Raw genomic sequence first — 16415 nt, 5'->3', positions numbered from 1 at the left:
GGAAACGAACAGTTTTAACTTTACTGAGAAAAGATCCTAAAAATTTAACTTCTCATTCAAAGTTAGGTTTTTTTTAAAAAAAAACATTGCATCTATACAGAAGCTAAAAGACCCAACATATTCATGTATGGATTAATGAAGTGAAGGTTCATCTAATGCACTGCAATTTGAGCGATATTTTAAGTGTGCCTGCTTGGAGCTATAATAATGCTAATTCAGAAATACTATTTTGACATGTTGCTCACATATTTCAAGAATTAACAATAATTAACAGATAATGAGAAGAACCTTAAAAGTTACATAATGAAGTTATAATTCCAATGTCTTGGTTGGTTGACTCAATGTAATGAACCAAAATTAAGTATATTTTAAAATGCCTTTGGGCATTTGGTCCATGATTGAGAGGTTTAATAAGTTACACTTTGTCTACTTTTTAAACTTTATTGTAAGTAGATTACTTGGTTTGATTTTTTTAAAATATTAAAAATATTACTTGGTGGTGGACCTTTTAGAAGGTACTATACATTCTAATGACACGCATGACTGTATTTTGAATAGTTAACCTTGTTGATAGTCTTTAGTGGTCGATATTTAAACTCATTTATAACTATTTTAATAAAACTGCAAAAACATATTTTGTAGTAGGAAAACCTCATTCATTTCAGGGTTGTTTTTTTTTCCCATAAATTTTTCAGATTACATGGACCAAGATTTGATTGAGAGAGCCAATAAGGAGCGAGCAGAGATTGTTCAAAAATATGAAAAAGTAAGTAAAACATGGTATTTTATCCAATTGACAGACAAGGAATGTTACAAAATAATATTTCAAATTATATCATTTTAATTTGTCAAGCAACACTTCACTTTCTTTGATGTTAATGTACATCAAAGTACATTATTTCTGGTCTAGTATTCACTATAATATTGTCATTACGGTTTTATTAATGATAATGTTTAGTAATTAATCTTGCTTGAAACCATCATTCACAATAGATATTGCACATCTGTAAGAATAGAATTAGTTTGGTATAGCCACGACAAGCCATACAAAAATTATACCAGGACAGAGCATTAAGAAAACAAAAAAATCCTTGAATTTTAAGCCTACTAGTTACCATATTACCTACCAAAATGAATAGATTGGATAATGGTTAGCAATCAACTGTTAAAGTGCGGCCTGCAGTTAAAAAAGAAAAATAATCGCCGACCGGCCATCACAGATTTTCAAACTAATGAATTAATGTACAGTATTTCCTGTACTTTGTCAAAAAAAAGAAGGGTTTTCAGAGGATGGCTCCTTACAACAAACTGTTATTTTCAATTCGTTGTATTGTTTGTACTGTAGGCTTTAGAATATATGGTGTAGTTTCTGTTCGTGTTTTATTTGAGTAGGTCCACAATGCAATAAAGGCTAACTAAAAAAACTAACTAAAAAGCTTTCTAGGATTACAGTCAGAAGTATGTTTGATGTAGGAAAGAATGTATAATTCTACAACAGATTGCGATACGCATTTTGTTATCAACAATGGGGCCAACAAACCCACATTTATAGCACTAGATCAACCTTTGTTCTTCTGTGTATGCCTACACACTTGGGTGCACGCAGTACTACTCCTACAGTGTTGGGCGAGTCCCAAATACCAGGCTAAAAAACAGAATCCATCCTACTGTATGCTGTACATTAAAAAGTAAACATAAATGTTGTTTTTTTATTAATAGTATAATTCATCGTTGTTTCCACGAACCGGCAAATCGCGATTGAAATTTTTGCGCTTTTTTTTGCAAATTTCTGACAAGAAAAAAATAATCATAGCAGAATTCTTTTTATATATATTATGTAAAATATATTAATAAATTGTAGTTGTTATGTTGTTATTATTCCCATTTAATTATTAATTAGCTAATTAAGATGTTCGTGGGAACATTACTTATGACATTATTGGCAGTGTATGCGGTTTTCGACGGATATTCGTCACTTTTTGAGAACAATATTACACTGTGCTGCTATCAATACGCGGTATTTGCTGTTGTCGCATTTGTATTTGCATATTATACACAAACCCACATATTGGTGGTGTTTTACTGTAGTTTAATTAAGAGCATGAGGCCACTATTGTTAAATACCTAAAAACATAGAAAACATGAATTATGTGGATAAATATAATCCTATAATTTACAATAAAATTTATTTAAAAAACGGTGTAAATCAGATAAATGTTTAATTAAAAAACAAGTTTTATATGGACATAATTATGTTGATTTTGATAATGCTGTTATTATAATATTAACATTTCTGTTAATTTTGTTTATAAGTTAATCAATAATAGATCACATTAAAAATTTCTGTTATCTAACTCTTAATTTTTGTGTGTTTCATTCAAATTGTATCATTAATAAAGCTATCATAAATTGGCCTATTAAAGTAGATTAGGCCTAGTGTTTGTTATTAGGGCCTGGCGTATATATAGGTAGGAGGCGTGTAATGGGGAGCTGGTAGGGTGGCGCAAATTTGAAGTTGTACATTAAGTGGGTAATCGATGACTAGTAAAGGGATAATAAGCTCGCAAAATAAGGTGATTTTATCTAATTTGATTTTGTTTGGTTTCGAATATTTACAATGGTGGGGGAGGAGAAGACTGAGGTGAGCGTGTATTGTTAAGGGTGAATGGAGTTCCGCAGCCCCTAGATACGCCAGTGGCCTATTGTATGATGTTCAGATACTGCTAAAATCATAATGTTGGCCTGCTATCAGGTTGGCAATTAATATTTTATTTGTTGGCCTATAGGATATCTTCCACCACTTGCCGACGGTCTAGGCCTATATTGTTCTGATATTTCTTTCATTTTTTTCTTCACATGTTAGGAGCTTTGCTAACCATTGTCTTATTAACTGCAATTGACCGAATCCATCATAATCTAAATTGTTTGATTTTAGATTTTTCTAGCTCTTGTTTCTCATAGCTCATAGGTCTATAAATTGTGCTGTTTGAAGTATTTGCTACTGTATTTACTGTAGTTGAGGCATTGACCGCTGCTCAGTGGTATTCGCCACTTCGTGTGCCATATAATCCTAAAGTAATCTTTATTCCCCATATGATTAGTTAGTGTAATTAGTTAATTAATTATGATACGAATTTGACATTGGGACAAAATGTTCTTTGGAATGTATTGTATGTTATTGAAATCTGAAATAAAAATTTTGGTGCCAAAATCGCGATTCGCCAGTTCCTGGGAACAGCCAAAAATTGATAGTTGCTGTAGTTGGTAATTGACAATTTACTGAATTTAATTCATATAATTTTTAGATTAAAAACGTGTTTATACAAAAATAATATACAAAAATAATAAAATAAATGGAAGATGTTTGTTTCTAATCGATCAGAACCCTACCAACCTCCAACCGACCAAAATATTAATTAGAAAGGCTCCTTTTTTTTCTCATCTTCTGATTAAATTGTTTAAAGTGGTGTCAGAAGTTTATATCTTATGATCCTTTTAACTAAAATATATATTAAAAAATCAATAACCAATTTTGTCACATTGCTAATAATAGAAAAGTTAGTTTTCCTGTCCATAACCTTATATGAATAGAGCTTCCGGAAAATGGTTGCAATATGTGTAATAATATTTGTGGTTTAAATTCCCTGTGGTTAAATGGAAGATCAATTATTCATTGGTGATTGAATATAAATCTGTGTTGTTGAAGCAAAATAGTAGCTAGTATCCAAACACTAGAACATGATTTCCGATCAAGATAATAGAATTCACTTTCAGTCAAAGAATCTGGTAGGTGTATTTTTGGTAGATTTTTGAATTTATTTTTTTTTGCAATTGTAAGTCTGTGGATTTATGGAACTGATGTTTTGTTATATAAATAATATTTTTACACAATCTGTGTCATCTGCTAATGGTCGTTAGCTGTATAAATGTAATGTTTACAGTTACCACTTGTCAACAAATGGTGGGTAAGCAACTGCCTGCCTTGTCCTGTACGGTCCATGCAAGCAAAACTATAGCCTACAAACATCAGTGACACGTTTGTTTGACCTCTTTGCACTAATGAAAAATTAATGCACAGATTTGGATTTGAAAAAAATGTTGAAGTTCAAATAATGATGTCACAACTTATTAAAATTAAGTTCAGGTACATTGAGGTTAAGGCATTAGTATGCAGTACTTAACAAGTCTCCAACATACATCTCTTAACGAGTTATTCTATTAGTAGTTCAGTAATCAGCATAATGCATTAAATATACAATGTTAAATGCTAAATTGACAGTCTACTTGTTCACCTTGGATGCTAGTGCCAAGTGTGACAGCTCACCCTCTCAACTCAAGTATCCTTACATCATATCTGCATTGTAGAATTTCCAAGCTTGAGATGAAATGAAGAAGTAGGTTATAGTATGTGTAGACCTGTACCTTAGATGACATCACACCTAGTAGATATATGATTGGCCAACTGATGATGAAGATGATTTGATTTCCTTCATTATATTAGCATATTATATGTTGCTTGAATGGTCTCAGGTATACAAACAGGTAGCCAATGTGTTTAGAGAAGCAATTTAATATGGTAAATATTGTTCTAATATACTGTGTTTTTTTATATCAAATGGTAAAATATGATTATAACTGTAAATTGTTTTGAGTGAAATATTTTTTTTCCTAAAAATTGTACTAGTATTTTCTACATTTTTTTTTTTTTTTTTTTGTGAAATAGGACATGTCGCTAATGCTACAAAAATAAAATATATTCAGAAGGCAATTAGACCAAACTATAAAATTTTTATTCCTCATAAAAAGTGAAGAGGATTTTGGTTTGTGAGCGAATCGCATGGTGGCTGCCAAGTCTGTAACTTATTGCAGCTACTTACTGGTACTGCTAGTAGAATTATTGAATATCATGATTTAAAAAAAATGAATTAACTTCCTGTACACCAGTGTTTTACAGCATAGTTTTGAAAAGAGCCTTGAGAATGTACAGTACAGTAGGTTCTTCACTGAGCCATAGTTTGGTGCAGGAATATTAGTTTAATTATTTGCTTGCTGTTGTTACAGAATGTGTTGTTAAATTCATTAATATAATTAATTGCTGCGAAGCAGCCAATTCATATTCTTGACAGCAATTTGACCTCTGAAAGGTCATTGTTTGTCAAAAATCAATCGTCTGAGACAACTGAAAAGCAGAGTTTCCTTCTTTCGTTCTGCCGGGTAAAATCAATTACTTTAGGCGACGTTTGTAGACTAACCTACTCGTACCAACGTCGGCATGTCGCGACGCTGGAGTACTATTCAGCGTTTTTACTATATTTCTAGGTTTCCTATATTATTAGAACAGCGTCGGTACAATAGTGTTTTGCTGCAGTGACATCTCTCTGCTGGCGATGGCTCGCTGCTGCTGGCGATGACTCGCTGCTGGCGAATCGATCTGCGCATGTGTATCAAATGGTATTTATTTCCGCAAACACTATGCCAGTCTACAACAAGCGTCGCCTAAATGTAATAATTAGCACGTTGAAATAGGCTAGTAAATAAGTTTATCTGGGTTCGTAAATAATATTGTCCTCAAAATATTGTGGCTGAGACATGAGCCGATTAAACGTAGAAATATAGACAATGGGTCGTGCTGGGTTTGTTATATTTTTATTATTCATTATTTTCACTTGACTCGCATAAATAATTTTGTTCGAAGAACATTTTATGCAGTTGTACTTCGCAGCACTTCACTTGCAATTTGCAATTTCTAGTTAATAGTTATTATACAGTACACATTAACACCGCCCACCAAACAAGGAGATGTCCATGTTTGGTAACGCAACGCTTGACCGCTAAACACGGAGATCTCCGTGTTTCAGATTTTTTTACGTAATCCAATAGATGGGGTAATTACAAACATGTACTAACAATTTAAACACTATATTCAGTCTGGACCGTAAGTATTTCACTATTTGTTTGTTTACATTAGCGTAGAGCGGTATTACTTTACTTTCACGAAATCGCGATTTTCTTAACTTCAATGTGCGAAATTGCGTAAATATCTAAAAGTGTGTCATTTTCATTTTACTGTTACAGGTCAGAGATTGTGATTAGAATAAAGTGTTTGGTACCATTGTAAAGCTAAAATGTTGTTAGTTCTTGGAGTATTCACTACATGTCAATCTGATCACATACTTACTCTCAACAAGCTTTGGCAAAGTGTTAAAATTTGCTAAAAAGTCTGGCGGTTGCTGGTACTATTTTTTTAAACCCCTGGTGGTCAGAGTGTTAACAATATTAATAGAAATGTAATAAATAATGTTTTTTGTTGGTTTTCATATGTACCCAATGGTTAATGTATGGTGTTATTTAAAAAAAAAATTATTATTGTATTTAACTTGCATAATTATTTTTTTTTGTTTTTAAGGGCTTTGATGAGACTGCAGAAAGCGATGCATGGGAAGACTCCGGCTTCATCATCTATAAAGTGACGGACAGGTTCGGCTTCCTCCAGTAAGTAGGTCTAAGCCCTGCAGCATCCAGGGATGTTTTGTCCTCGCAGCACCAATATGTTTGATTGCCAAGTGTGTCCTCGTTTACTCTCTTTCTCTCTCTCATGTGTAGTACTATAAACATTCTCAATTTTTCTAATAATCACGTCTCAATCTACAAACAGTATTTAACATAAAAATGATTGTTATTCTTACCGATTTACTGTGTCATACATACATGCTCACAACCACAACAATACATACCTGCATACACACACATACGTAAATATACATACCAAGACGTGGGGAAGGGAGATTGAGAAGAGATCTGTCAATGAGGCGCATTTCAAATACTCAAAATGTCCCATGGCGTAACTGTGTCCCCATAAGCACGTGATAGTGTTTTACACAGAATATATGTCACATTCATGAAATATGGAACAGTATACTGTACCCTCATACATTTTGTGTACATATTCAATTCATACAGTAAATATACATAGATTTTTTTTCAAGAACATAAATTACCATAATTTAGCCAATTCATTATTGTGATTTATTCATCAAATAAAATAAAATTGTGAAAAATTTGTTTTTCGTATTTTGATTAACCCTAGTGTAAAACAATTAATTTGAAATACATCTGTAACACAATGTACGCATTATGTTGTTTTACATGACATAAATTATGGTGCCTGTATATTACTGCCAATAGCAATCATATCCGTGTCAATATTAGTAATTGAATAAACAATCAGAAAGGTTTTTGAAACAGCCATACAAAAGGAGTATGTTTACCATTTTTGGATATATACATAATATGACAATATTCAAATTATTCTGCGCTTTGTTCTTTTTTTACAAGGAAATTTCAAAATACATTAATATGCTATACCTAATATTATGGCATTATTCCACATATTCCATGCTACAATGTTTCCCACTATTATGATTAATTCATACATTAACTGGTAGGTTATTTCATTCTAATTAACAGGAGTCATATTTCATGAAATGTACAATGTGATTATTAAGTTATGATAATGATAAAATATTCATAATTATGCAATCTTGTACTTTGTTGTATACAAATTATGCAAATAAAAAAACTTGGATATTTAATAATATATAAGTATATAGTATAATTTTATATGAAATAATTATATTATGAATAAAATAATACCGTTCAAATGCATTGGTAAAATTGTTTTTCGCATTTATTTCACACTATGACAATGTGAGTAAATACAATATTAATACAATATCATGAGGCATTTCTGAATATGTAATCTAAATATATGAAATTATTATTTCAATTCATAATTATAATTGCCAAATAAGTAACTTTTTTAATTAATTAATAAAATCAGATTTATAGTGCACATACATACTGTATCTAGTTATAATTAATGCTCAGGATGATGTTAAAGTCTTGTATTATAATTTGTAGATACTGTAAGCCAATTCTTATCCAAGTATAATTAGGAGAAAATTCCATGATATCCAAAAAGCATTTAGACATTAAGAGATTATACAATTGATCACTGTGCAATTAGACATGGGTAATTAAATTAAGTCATTGATAATCGGGCACGGCTTTGCTACTGTGTCTTTGTATTCAGGCAATTTCACGATGCATATTAAATCTAAAAATATGTCAACATTATTTATATAATAGTGTATTATATATTCTTGTTGTCATGACTGCCATAAAATTTAATTGTCTTAGTATATGAACCAGAAACATATTTAATATAGTGTATTTTAAGAACTGCTTATAAAGATGTACAGATTTTTCTGGTAGATTGTTTATAAAATATAATGCAATATTATCTTCCTTCTGTGGTGTATACTTAACATAATGCTGTTTTTAGATATATATTATATAATTATACAGTTTTAATTTCAAAACATATCTGAAAATGAAGCTTTTTTTTGTGAATAGAATATTATTTAACAATTTTTTGTGTGTTTTTCCTACCACAGTAAAGAATTTATTCCGGAAACTCTATCAGAAGAGGAAAAAAGGGTAAATTTGTGAACAACATGATTAAATATATTTATGGCTCTTGTTTTTTTAGTCATTGTCTGGTGTATTGTAGTTTCTGCAAATTTTAATATGTTTACCGGTACTTAAATTTAATTAGAATTTGTTGTGATGAAACTTTGTTTGAAAATGTGTTGTTTCTTAAATGTGTACAAAGAGAAAACAAAGGAAAAAAATGAAGAAAAGGAAAAAAATGGATAAAGAAATAGCTAAATAAAAGAAATAGGTATAAAGAGAAGAATGAATAAAATGTTAGAAGTAGAAAACAGGATGAAAAGAAGGAAGTTGAAAATTATACCAGAATTTGTTTCCATTTATTTTTAAATGAAAGATGAAGAAAGGTCAGAATGAGGTAACGAGGAATTATTAAAACTATTTATCTTATCGGCAATGAAAAATTTTATCCCGCTAGGCAAAATTAACAGAAATAGACCGTCGTGACAAGTGGATGAAAATGATAAAGCAATGGAAGAAGTATTGCCCAAGTGAAAAGGTAAACAAACACAAGTAAAATGATTTTTTTTAAAATTAAACACATTTTTCATATAGTTGAACATCATTCAGCAATCAAGAAAAATTTCATATAATATAATATAATTCATATTGGTGACGTTGACAGAAAAAGTATCTTGTACCTTGTGCCTTGGGTTTCTGCATCACTGTAATAGCCTGTATATTTATCAACCATACATTGTTTTTATCTGATTTTTATCTACAAAAATTTACCATCATAACAATTGCAGAGCCATTAAAATATTTTTTTGAAAAAACCCCCAAAGATTGGCTTGAATTAGCATGCAGTGTTATCTAAATATTTTTCTGCACAGTGCCTTTTAAGACTAGTTCATAATTTGCTTTTCATTCTATTTATGCATGTAACATTTTTAATAATTTTCAAATTCTGTTTTTTTACGTATTCTACATTTCTATTTCAAAATATTTAATTTAAGATTAAGATGAACATACAGCACATTAAAATATTCCAAATTAAATTTTTTTTCACTAATTCTTAATTTCCATTTTTCAAATTTATTTCAATTAAATTTAGATGCTATTTCTATTAAGTCAGACATGTGTTTATACTTTCAGAAGTCTGCAAGGAAATTCAAAATTATAAAAAAATTATTTGAATGTTATTTTTATAAATGTTAAAATTATTTTACCTTATATTGAATTAAAGTTTTATTTTTATGAATTATTTCAATGTTATGGATGATTATTTTAACTTTTTTTTAATTGTGTCATATGTTTTTATTTGACAAGACAAGTCTTAAATGACATCCCAAAACATTTTGCAGAATTTTTGAATGTTATTTATTAAGATATTATGATTATTTTAACTTTCAAAAACTGTATCATATGTTTGCAGTTGACACGACGTGTTTATAAGGGGATTCCAGATTCATTACGAGGAAATATTTGGATAAGGCTTTTGGACATTAATAAAATCAAACAAGAACAGCCTAATATCTATGAGGTATGTTTTCTGCTGACCACAGCACTTAACACTTGATTAACTACAACAGTGACCATGAATTTCATTTGACAGATTTACTTTATGTCCACAAACATTGATTCCTAGAGGGGTAGTCACATATTTTAGTGGGAATGTTCCACATTTAAAGGGACAGTCCCATTTGTTAAACAGATTGCTCTGTGTGACATCATGTCAAAGGGATGGTCCCATGTTTTATAATAGCGAAAGTCCCATATTATGACGTCATCATATCTTGGATGAGACACTTCAACACTTACCCCGGTATTCTTAAAACGAACTTTAGTCGTAGTTCGAGCTAAAACTTTAAAATTACGTCATTTCGTATTCTTGAAACAAACTTCGACTAGCACTACGACTAAATGACGTGAACCTCGACTAAAATGATAACTCCGCAGGCCGATTTTTTTAGTCAGCCTAGGGTCAGGCTAAATCGCCGACTTGAAATATTTACCCCACTAAAAACGTGTTTTTTGTAACTCACGATAAAGTGAAACAAATAAAAACGATTGTATACGCAGGTTTGATATATCTTCGGTGTGTTAAACAAAAGAGACATCAAGTTTAGCTTCCAGGAGGAGAAATTAACATGTTTTGCTAACCACATGCGATAGTTCCTGATTTGCACGAAATCCTCTCGCCTTGCGATCACGTAGTTTCACAATAACAACAACAAAGATGGCGCCGCCCTCGCTCGGGCTCAACTATAATAGTTCTCCAAAGAAAGCAAATTTTCAGTGTCTGTTCAAATTCTCTATTGTAATATGTTAACAACTAATATAGTTATTATTATAGAAAATTAATTAAGGGAATGATGGTCTATTATGAATTATGAGGAAATACGTTTTTGAACCACAGACGGCAGCTTAATATTCATCCGCATTACCGGATCTCTAAAATTTCGTCTGCTATTAAAGTTTGCCCTTTTCATTGGTTAGTTTGATAGTCGTGGCTTGCCAGTCATCTTCCTAGGACTTGATTTAGTCGTAGTTAAAACTTCGACTACATTGTTTGTGAATACAAATTGAAGTTAAAGATGCAACTAGCACTAAATGAAGTTCTAGATCGAAGTTCGACTAAAGTTTGTTTTAAGAATACGGGCATTAGTGCTTTTTTGTAGATTATTTATTTGCTTAACTGTATCTTGCATTTTTTTCTTCTAATGTTTTTTACTGTATGTGGAAAAATCTGATATAAAGTAAATTGAAATTGAATATATTAAAAGGACAGTCCTGTGTTATCTTGTTAAAGGGACAATCCCACATGTTCTTAAACAATAACATACTCATATATGTCTAGTGCTTTTCAACAATAAACATTAATTTGTCCAGATGAGGCTGCATACACTAAATCATAACCAATGACAGTAGTGAACTCTACTCTGGCTGATTGTAGCATCTCATAGGTTCTTGAAATACAAGACAAGTGCATAGCTTTTCCTAAATCACCACTTCAAACAAACATTGAATATACAGTTGAATTACATTAACTTAGTATACATTGCCATAAAGATCACTATCAATAATAATATGTCAGTTCGTTAGTATGGTTTGGACTTCCCTCTTCCATATTTATAAAATTGGAATCTATGCATACTAAATGATACTATGATAGATATATCTGTTCAGAATAAATAAATCCTTGTAGAGCCGCTATGGCCATAGGACTGGAGCTGATCTCCAGTTTCAAGTAGCGTGAAGCAGATGAGAGAGTGATGCTCCTCCTGTGTGGGATGCTAGTCCACCATAGGTTACTCCCAGTAATTTGCTGGTACACATTGATACAGCTGGTAGACTGAAGCAATGTAGATAAAGTGGCTTGCTCAAGGACTCAAGTGAAATGCACAACAAAGGATTGAAACCCCGACCTTGGGGTTGGGAAACCATAACCGTTTCCACTGCGCCAAACCGCCTCTACATTTGTTCAGAATAATAAAGTATGATGATAATAGTAAAAGTGACCTATATATTCTATATTTATTATTGTCACAATCCAGTTTTATAAAAGGGTTTATACCATTGATTTATTTCCTGAACAATATGTTATTGATCAGCTTGATGAAGTGTTGTTGATTAGTATCGGTCGGTCCCTTTTGATTCTACCTGGAATTTTATAGCCCAACTAGACAATAATGTAGGTTTGATGTATATCCATTGGCCTTTTTAAGTTTATTTAAACTTTGTTGCTATAGTAATAAAGATCAAATCAATCAATCATAATAAACACCTGCTATATAATATCTCTATTAAATATAATGCTGTGAAATGTTTGAGCTGCAGTGGTCCTTAATCATTAGTATTAATTTGATTTAGTTTTTGAAGTGTCTTGTGTGGTTCCTTTATTTAGTTTAATTCTGGAAACTCTTTCCAACATAATCTATACCACTGACCTAAAGATTTTCTATATTGTGTTTACATTATACTTGCTCCATTGTTTATATAGCAAGTATACTTTGATGATCCCATACAAACTTTCATGAGGCCAGGTAGCTTTTTGAAAGTCCTATACTCAACATATTCACTCCAGGCATGAGACTCGCACCAGACTTAAGTCACGCCTGACATGATTCTACCATGACCATAACCTATTAGGCTTTGAATTGCAAATGTTCTTCCTGATCACATTTATTTATATCATCCTTCACTTGTATCAAATTACATTAACAACCTTTAGTGAGGTCATGAAACCTCTGCCTGTACAAATAGAAATGCATAACCCTTTCATATTCAAATTTTAAGTTGTTTATTTTAAATACATTTTCCTTTCTCAGATAGGTCCTTTCTCTAATTTTTTTTTTCTCTCTAATTTTTCCTTCCTCCTGCATAGAATATATTTCCTGTGGATTGAATTGAAATTGTTAAACAAGTGGTTCACTGTTATATTAAGTAGTGCTACTATATGCATACAAAAGAGCAGGAAAACTTGAATAAAATTCTCAACAGAGGGCCAGTGCCACTGTTGGTTATGTCGTTTTCTTGTAAAACAAGAGACTAGGTTTCGCATCTACATTAGGTTGGAAAATCTTTTACTGCCGCAGATTCCACTTTGTAATCTACAGTACAATATATCATACATTTACTGTATTAAAGTAGTTAGAGTTTATCCCTTTACATGTACCTCTGTATAGTTTAAGTAAAGGAATTAAGACATTTGTTAAAGCCATGTTCCAAAAAAAAAAAAAATGTTGATACTGTATGTTGTATCTGATTTTTGTAATGTAATGTAATGTATAGGTTGTTTGACGTAAACATGGAAATGGTTAATAAGATACAGATTTTTTAATATAAAAAAACTGTGGGAAAAGGGTGGTTACGCCCCTTTTTTTCCCCTGTTTTTAAAATTCCAAAAATGTATCTCATTAAAGCGTTCCCAAGTTTTTCATCAAACACCGTCTTTGTGTCGTAGAAAATCTGTTGTACAACATATCAAAAATGTTTTTTACGGAGCCTGGCTATATAAAGCAGATTTGATTGGCAGATTTTTAGATTTGACTTTTGAATTTTGAAGTACATTATTATTATATTGCTCAGGTCCAGCTATCCTATATTCAATAGTGCTTACAGTACAAATAAACTGCAAGAAAGGCAATTCACGGTAACATTCTTGGTAATTTGCGTTGTGAGGTTCTTGGGACACATATTAAAAAGCTTTAATTGAAAATGTATGATCAGTTAAAAAATTCTTTTGAAAAGAAAACGCGATTCTGAGAATTACTATTTTAATTGAATCTATTTTAACATCTCTACATTTAGCTGACCAAACTCCATTTAAAAAGCCTCATGATATAGTCTAGTTGATATTAAAAGTTTGTTTTTATTATAACGCCAATGAATTGACATTTTTGTGTTAAATGAAAAAAAAAGAAATTAGTAGTCTCAGAAGAGAAGAAAAAGCAGCTTTTGTTGTTTTGAACTCAACTCAAACTCAAATTCTTTGTCTACTTTGTTATGTAAACAAGGAAATGGATTTTTGTTTCATCCTAGAACTGGCAAGAAGGAAACTGTTTCCACAATGACTGTAAAATTAAATCCATAGATAGAAATATTTTCCTATAATTTTTGATAATGCAAGAACATGCTTTGAATTGAAAATGCAAAAACAACATCGAGCTTAATTGTGTAGTAATAAAGGTCAGCATATAATGTTGAATACTCTAGTACTTCTTAAATACCTTATATTCTGGTGTATAAGCCGCACATTTTATACGCGATTTTCCCCCCGAAGTTTGGGGTGAGGCCTATACACCGATCATTAACCTACTCCCAAAAAGTTCAGATCGCGAGCCTCTGCAAAAATCAGGCGCCGTCTGTCTAGCTTGGGCCCATGCCAGCCCAATTAATTAGACTAAGGTAAGACCGGTTTGAAGCCCTAGTGTTTGTAATACTTTATTTTTAGCATTTAGTAATTTTGCTTTTTCTTTGTTTTACTGATTTTTCCATGTAGTTTGTATTAAGCGTAGATATGGTAAACGCACCCACCATATTTGTGGGTGCTGTTGATACCAAGGCATATGTTTAAATGAATAAACAAGTAAATGTAAAATAATTGACATAGAATATTAATTTATGAATTATTTATATGTGTTTCCCTTTGGGTATGAGAGATATTAAACTTTTAATTTATTATTATTTAAACATGAAAGGTCAAGATTAACAGTTGAACTTTCGTAAGATCTTATACAATTAAAAATCATTGTTACTATGCACAGATTAATCAATCTTTGTTTTGCATTGTAGGCATGAAATGCTCGCTAGATGTACTTTCCATTCGACTTTGCTTTAGTTAAGCTGTGGTGGCTGTTCCATCAAATGGCATTTCCCTGAAGCCATTAAGTGATTATGCAAATTGTATTTGATGACATCATCCTAATGACTTCCTATTATATCATAATCATTGTCAGGAAATTACCATTATTCCTGGAGGATGTTAAGGTTCCATGGGGAATCTTGAGGATATATATTAGGAGTATGGTAATGTGTAAAAATAGATAAATTACAGTATGCTAGCAACCATAGTGTGAAGCTGGACATATTTTTAAACTATGAAGTCTAAAGCCCCGTCCAGACTATCAAATTTTATTGGACATACAGTATGTGACATGCCTGAATATTATGGCTATGATGACATCACATCATCACCATATATAGGCACATCATGACTATATATGGGCACATCATGACTATACTGCCGTAATTTGGAAAAAGGCATTAACTCCACTTTTTGAGATTTTTGGATTTTTGTTTCTATGGCATCCTATAGATGTAATCTATCATGTGAATTGATCATATACCCCCAAAAATGTCCAGAAATATGAAATAAATATTATATTTACGCATTAACTCCAATCCATGAATGCAGAATAATTTGGAAGAAGGCATTATCTCCACCAAACAGTGAACAGATCATAATGAACCAATCACAGAAGACAATTACTCATAGTTAATTAGTCATGATAGCTTGTAAATGCACATAATGCCTAGCTTTACTTCGGTTTAAAAAAATGGCATATTAAAAAATCTTCTACCACATGGACTAAATTTCGTGAAATATATAATTGACACTGGCATACATTAATTGTTTGTCAGAAATACTGTAATTTGGCTAGGTAAGATACACATTTCACTGGAAAAACTGGAGTTAATGCCTAACTTCAGATTTTTCACGCACCATTGACTCCTGTTAAAATTTGGAATAGTGCATTATCTCCATTTAAATAGGGTTAAAGAACAAAAATCACCATGAAAATTATTTAATATGTTTTTTAATTATATGTTTAGTATATTTGCCAAAAAAATTTACTAGAATTCATTTCCAGTACAAAAGGCTAACGACAAACGCGTTTTGCTCAATAACTCAAAACTAGGATTATATATAGCTTTAAATATGTTCGCTTAATTTCAGGATCATTACAAACAGTAAATAGAAAAATCACGAACACAGTCTATAACAGAAGAGAGTAGAAGATAGACTAGACCTGAATGATATATATATTTTTTGCGATATACTGTACCTTATTAATAAATAATTCTTAAATATTTAATAAGAAGTTTAAAGACATATTGTCCCTTGAAAATAACAAAAAATCCGTTGACATTGTTTTTTATATTTCAATTGGGACAATGCATCGTTAATAAAACTTTAAAATACCTTTTTGTAATTCTTCAAAGGGCCTTGAAAGGTTGACGAAAGAACGTTTTTGACATCATACGACATTGAGTTTGTATTACCATAGCTAACGACCATTAAGATGAGCAGAAAGAAGGAGTAGAAGCAAATTTCACGAAATATTGAGAACATCTTGATTTCTTTGAGACGTTGCTCTCGGGCCATTTGAAGATCCGCTGGGTTTGGTGGCTTATATGCTATCTTTCGACTTTTCGCTTCTATTGAAATTTAAATATTC

General features: G+C 31.3%; 1 protein-coding gene across 2 annotated transcripts in view; it reads left to right on the top strand.

Moving 5' to 3' along the window:
• The window catches only part of LOC117104936 (USP6 N-terminal-like protein), a 39592-nt gene that overhangs the window by 8915 nt on the left and 14262 nt on the right, over positions 1-16415 (top strand). For both annotated transcript variants that reach the window (XM_033245892.1, XM_033245891.1), the window contains exons 3-7: positions 696-766; positions 6407-6492; positions 8457-8499; positions 8930-9010; positions 9887-9994. In XM_033245892.1, the coding sequence (XP_033101783.1) occupies positions 696-766; positions 6407-6492; positions 8457-8499; positions 8930-9010; positions 9887-9994 (389 nt within the window). The remainder of the gene's footprint in view (positions 1-695; positions 767-6406; positions 6493-8456; positions 8500-8929; positions 9011-9886; positions 9995-16415) is intronic.

Source organism: Anneissia japonica, unplaced genomic scaffold, assembly GCF_011630105.1.
Source record: "Anneissia japonica isolate Jap-2015-1 unplaced genomic scaffold, ASM1163010v1 scaffold287834_len5846547_cov211, whole genome shotgun sequence".
Lineage (NCBI taxonomy): Eukaryota > Metazoa > Echinodermata > Crinoidea > Comatulida > Comatulidae > Anneissia > Anneissia japonica.
This window is presented reverse-complemented; position numbering and strand designations above follow the sequence as displayed.